This window comes from Chrysemys picta, chromosome 3, assembly GCF_011386835.1.
Source record: "Chrysemys picta bellii isolate R12L10 chromosome 3, ASM1138683v2, whole genome shotgun sequence".
Classification (NCBI taxonomy): Eukaryota; Metazoa; Chordata; order Testudines; family Emydidae; genus Chrysemys; species Chrysemys picta.
The window spans coordinates 11,492,387-11,498,386 of record NC_088793.1 but is presented as its reverse complement, the minus strand read 5'-3'; the positions used below and the strand labels follow the sequence as shown (position 1 = coordinate 11,498,386).

At 41.4% G+C, this 6,000-nt stretch overlaps 1 protein-coding gene across 1 annotated transcript in view; it reads right to left on the bottom strand.

The window, feature by feature from the left end:
- Positions 1-468: 468 nt before the first annotated feature.
- MTMR9 (myotubularin related protein 9) overlaps positions 469-6,000 on the bottom strand; it is a 33,433-nt gene continuing 27,901 nt past the window's right edge. The window contains exon 10 of the mRNA XM_005290662.4: positions 469-5,525. Within this exon, the coding sequence (XP_005290719.1) occupies positions 5,362-5,525 (164 nt within the window). The 3' untranslated portion in view covers positions 469-5,361. The remainder of the gene's footprint in view (positions 5,526-6,000) is intronic.

Genomic DNA, 6,000 nt, shown 5'->3' with positions numbered 1-6,000 from the left:
GAGGGACACCTTTCCTGGTTATTCCACAGGACTCCTGCCACATCTCTGGGAGGAATTTCCCTCAAGGTCTCTTACCTCAACCCTCACCTTTCCCTGATTGAGCTAAGAGCTTTCCTTTATGTAGTCTCCAGCCGCAGATGTGATAATCAGCTGACCCTTTATCCATCTGTGGAGACTACAACTCCCAGCATCCTTTACTAGAAGGTCAAGCCTTGGAAGAGGGCACTGGAATGCAAGGACATGCCCAAAGGCCAGCAACCAGTTACATGCCTCAAACAACTTAACTCTATTGTTTGTGCAGCCCTGCAATATGGAGCTACCTTATCTGAACCCCCACCCCACACTGCACCAAACCGTTTAACATTCCAGTCTGAGCGAATGTTGTTAGAGACCATGTTGTCACACACACACACACACTTTATGAAGACAACGCTGACAAGAAAAGACCCAAACTTTGTAATTCAAGGATTTCTTTTCAAGTCTCGAAGGTTTTAATTCAGACAATTTACACTACATTCTCAACAAGTCTAAGCAAAAATTTACAGCCATTTTGTATCTTCGTTTTTCCAAAGAGCTGAACAGAATTTCAGCCAATGTATTTTCCTCAGATTCATTAGCCTTTTGTGATATATTCTGCGTAGTGGTGGCTGGGATTCTGTTCACAAACAACAGACATCTAACATAATAGCACACAATTCCTGTTACACGGTTCATTTTAAATTAAGTTTGATGCAGCAGCCAACTCTGATTAGAGATTCCAGGTTTTCGGACAGAACGCACTTACTACTTAGCTCATACTAGTTAATGGATACATCATGTATAGTACGTAACAAACAGTGCTATTCAATATCACAGTTACAAAAAAATTTCTAATATATAGACATTTTCCACTGTACAGGAACCTGTACATGATAGCACTTTCCAAGGCTTTAACAGAAGCATACATTACAGATGTTGATATGCTATGCAGTGCAAATTATATTGTATGCAACGTGGACAATAGTGCACTTTAACAGATTGCCACATTCAAACGTTAGATCAATAATACAATCAAAATACCTGTCTATCGAAAGTACATATTCCCTTTGTGTTGTTCACTACGCTGTGCAAGTTCATTCTATTTTTGGTAAACGGCAACGTGTCCCCATTAAGTTTCTATACTTCCTTGAGGTTTAGGAGTACTAGGTCCAGCGTGTTAATTACATTTATAACTCTATATACACATATAGGTATGTACAAAAGAGAATTGAAGCAGGTGTCTTGGCAACAGCACAAGGCACTGCCAGGCTGAAGACCCAGGCTTGGTTCTTACCACACAATGCTTACAGCTCAGGTCCAACCTGAAGGCAAGTGACTACCTGCACCAAACAACACTTCAGGTCTCTCATGGGGCAACACAGGTAAATGTAACTGGGCCCAGCTCGTGCCACCCTTCCAAAAGAAGAGTGCTCCATTGCTGATTGTAAACATTTATTATGGGAGTAAACCTCGTGGCCCCAGAATAAAGATACAAGTGGGAGAAGAATCTGAGGACCCCAGCCTGGATTATCTGTGGTCACCCCACCCTAAAACCTGGAAGGTGATAGAGAGGTGAAGACTACTAGAGGGGAATTTTACATAGGGGATATTACACCACTTCTAAGAACACATATACGCTGTTGGGTTTTGATCTTGCAAGGTATGGAGAACTCTGGACCCTGATCCAGCAATCCTGCAAAGTGCCGCGCACGATCCCGCCCAATTCCACAATTTAAAGGGAACGGGGAAGGTGTCCATTTGGAAGAAAACTAATTATCCACCTCCCTTGATTTTTTTTTTTCCTGCTGTGAACAAAATTGAAATATAAAGGCTGAAACAATGGGAATAATAAAAGCAATCAGTGCCATCAACAGTATTATGGTTGTGATCCAAACTAATGCTAAATCGAGGGAAACACTCATGTCATTTGGGGTGAATGCAGTTCAGTAGCACAAGGTTAGGATGAAACGCCAGCCTCACGTGAGATTTCTCTGCCTTTTGTTAGCTGTCACGGCTGGCTACTCAAAAGATGCATGCTGTTTGCAAGAGAGACTGGAACCACCATGCATTGAGGCCAAAAAGTCTCTTTGCTGCTGTCTTATATATCATTGCTACATTTGGAAGTTACAAAACCTTTAAAAATGTGTTTTATGGATAGTCTAATATGGAGCCAAATAATCTCTTCTGAGCCATTCCAATATGGCTGGTAATTACATATTTCGGACTCATGGTATCCATAGTAACAAAATTCTGAAAATATTTGTTAAAAGTAATGTAACTGAGCAGGTACAGCGAACTCAGCCAGGGTTTTAAAGAGTAGCTAGTGATTTGGGGGGAGGGAGGGTCTATATTTGATACACGTGAAAGGGTCTGGACTTTTGAGGGCTGTAGTCAGAAGTTCTGAAAACCCTTTTACATGTCACCAACAGGCACCGGAGATCACTAGTCACCACAGGAAAAACCTGAGCCCCGCATGTCTTAAGTTTTAGGATCCAAGGTGCCCTCCCACCCCACCCCCTCAAAAACATCCCAAAAATGTTTAACATGAGAATCTGAACATCCATCTCCCTGGTAAACCATTTTAATTAAACAAGCACCTTTAAACAAATTGTATGTATTCTTATCTTTCATTACCCGGTTAGATAAAAAGCTGCCAAACTAGTGTTTGCAATAAAACGAGATCATTTTGGGACTAAATTTAGATCAGCCCAGGGCAGAATGTTTTAGAAAAAGGATTTTTATAATACAAGGCAGCACAGTGATATTTAAAGGTCACTCACTGTCAAGTAATATAGAAAATATTTTAAACCCTTGATTAAGAACATATTTAGAAACCAGGATTTTCGGCAGATTACATTCTTAAAGTAGTTTAGTCTTCATCATTCAAATATGTCTATTAAGCAAGTGTTTTTTTTTTAAATACAAGCCAATCCACTTTAAGAATAAAAATACTGTAAAATATTGAGTTAAACACAAAGCGGGCACCCTAGAACGTGCCACATTAGTCTAATTCTACGGCTGTTGTCTTCACTAGGAACAAAATTAGGCCAACGTGGAACTTAAAAAAAAAAAAAAGCACCCAGCCTCATTGTCCTATTAAATTCAAACCTCCTACACCTTTGCCTTGGCCAGTAGTTGTGTTTGGTTTATTTCTTGTAATGACCATTTATGGACTTGGTAGTTTTGAAGTTTATAAGCTTTTATTTTTTAAACAATCATTTTAAGCCTCCATTTCGAACAGCCTCCAGTACCAGCTCCAAAGGGAACACATTCTACCTTACTGGGAAAAATTTTCCATCGGTACATCTCAACAGTAGTGACGGGGTAATCGTGGCTTAAAGTCACAAAACAAAAATTGGAAGTTATACATTCACTTTCGGGGCTTGTTTTCCAGCTAAGACTAACGTGACTGGTTGCTGTCCACTCAAAATGTTTTTAAGCCTTAATTATTAAGGAACGTGTCTAGTTGCCCCACTTGATGGCACTTGCTTTAAACAGTCCAGCCTGGGAATTTTGGGGATGAATGCAGCAAAAAAAGCAGGGAATAATTGAACTATTCTTGCTACAGCTCTGTTAAGGAAGCCACCTTAAAGCCAGATTTATGTCAAGTTGTGCTATAAGCAAACTGGCAAACGCATGCCACTGCCATCCCCATAGCCAACCTGACAAAAAATAGCCTTCCTTGCGGCTGATGCTCAGATGCTCCTGGGCTCTGCAGTGAGCAATACATATTACTTCCTGTAGTAAAGGCTACCGCATGGCGCATAAAGCAGCCTGCAGCTGCTCCTTTGCCAGCGACTGGACCTGAGATCCATCCCATCGGATTGCCATATACAACAATGTCTCTTGGGAATGACTTGAGGGAATTCTAGGTGCTTCCTCAGCTAGTCTCCTCATCCCAACAAGAACGTATTCAGTCAGTTGGGCCCACATACCAGGTTATCAGGCTCTACTCCCTTCTAGAGGTGCTAAACCAGGGAGGAGGAGGAAAGGATCCTTGTGGGTTGAAGAGACAGCCCTCCACTTCCCTTAGGGGAAAATAATTGTTCTACAGACACCAAGCCACTTGGAATCAAGTGGAACAGTCTACGTAAGTTAAATAATTCTCAAGGCCTAGCCTTGACCATCCCTTTAAAATGTTGATGAAAGCACAGACTAAACCACCGAAATGCAGAAAGCAGCCCCAGAAATCAAACATTTTTAACATGGAGAATTGGACACTGCAAGCCGTTTTTAGCAGCTACAAATTTTAATCGAAAACACATTTCTAAGACGTTGCTGGATCACGTTTGCCAAAGCAGATAAAAGGCCTCGCAGAAGTATGCAAGACAAAAATACATCTGGAGCAAAGGGGGTGTTTTTAAAAGTACCCATAGGGATTTTTGCACCTTAGCATCACAATGGATCAGTTCAAACCTTTAAAAAAGGCCAGTGCAATCAGAACTCCCCAAAAGGGCAGTGTGCTCTGGTTACTAGTTTATTCACTAACAAATGAATGCCTCTGCTAGCAATTTGCCCTGTTTGTTTTCCAGGTGGGATATGAATAGTTTGTTATCCCTTCGGAGATATTTGTTCATGACACACAGAGACAATGCAACTGAAAGTCAAGGCAGAGAGCCTGGCAGAACAATCCTGACAAGTTCTACACTGCATACAAACTTCTCACCTGGCTTCTGTTTCAGTTAGCCCCACCAAGCCAATTCCGGTTCCTTAATTCAAACACCACATGCTTATTTGTCAAGTGTACAGGAGGTTTCATGTAACTGCCAGAAACCGGAGGCATTTTAAACCGCGTTTGCGTCCTCACTGCCTTTCTGGATAAAAGGAACATAGAATGTATGAAACGCAACATCAGAACCAACCAAAAATAAGCATCACTGAACACAACGCTGCCTTAACTAATCTCAAAAAAGGCAACTTAGACAAAAATGCCTTCACCGACCACTCAGAAAAATATTTAATACTCTTACAAATAAATGTTTAGAGGTCAAAAAATGGTCCCCAACTTAAACATAACACATCCATCTCCTGACCCATCCTGGTCTGTACAAACTTTGACAGAGGTAAGAGACAAAGCTTATGCTGAAACTGTACACAATTTATTAAAGACAGCGACGGTCAAGAGAACACTATGCTGAATAGTGCACTTTCCCTGTAAACAAAAAACAAGAGACCCATCCCAAACGGAAGAGATGTAGATAGTGTAAAGTGAGGGTTTCAGCAGTGAAGGGTTGAGGAGCAATTGCACCAGAGGGTTCTGCAACACATGCACATTCTCTGTTTAGTCTTTAGTGTAAAGGTGAGTTGAAAGGAAAGACCTGGTGTCCAAAGCCTTGCAAGATCTCAGGAGCTTTCCTGCATCCCATCATCTGTTTCCAGTTCTGCTAACTGCCTCCTCAGTGCATTGACTTTTGCCTGAAGTTCCTTGTTGTACTCTATGATGTTGTTCATTTCTTCGCAGGCTTCGTCCAGAAACTTGGAGGACCTATTCCAACGGAGAAAGACACCTAAAGCCCCAAAGAGAGGGGGAAAGTCAGAATCGACTAGTGTCACCAGGAGGAAACTGCTAGTTAGGGAAGATTCATACAGTGCTTTACAAATGCAGAGTGCTACGGACCAACATCAGAATTCTTAAGGACTTACCTAAACAATGCTTTGAACCATAGACAATAACCGCAACGGGTTCACTATTTCTCTTTTTTTAAAAAGTCAGTGGTTAGAGAGATCTAGACTTTGGCTTTCCAAGTAGCCTTGTCTGACAGGTCAATATTCAGTCTCCACCTTGGACTGATTCCACTCCTCACTTTAGTTTAGTGCTAACGTAAATCTTGGATGGGATCATAGATTCACATTCAGGAGTTTGTATGGCTAGAGGACTGAATCATGACTCTAACCTTGGGAATGCTTGGGTGGGTGGGAAGGATAAAAGGAAAGAAGAGGGAGCATTCACCTTAGAAATATGTAAGTAAGGAACAACTTAGG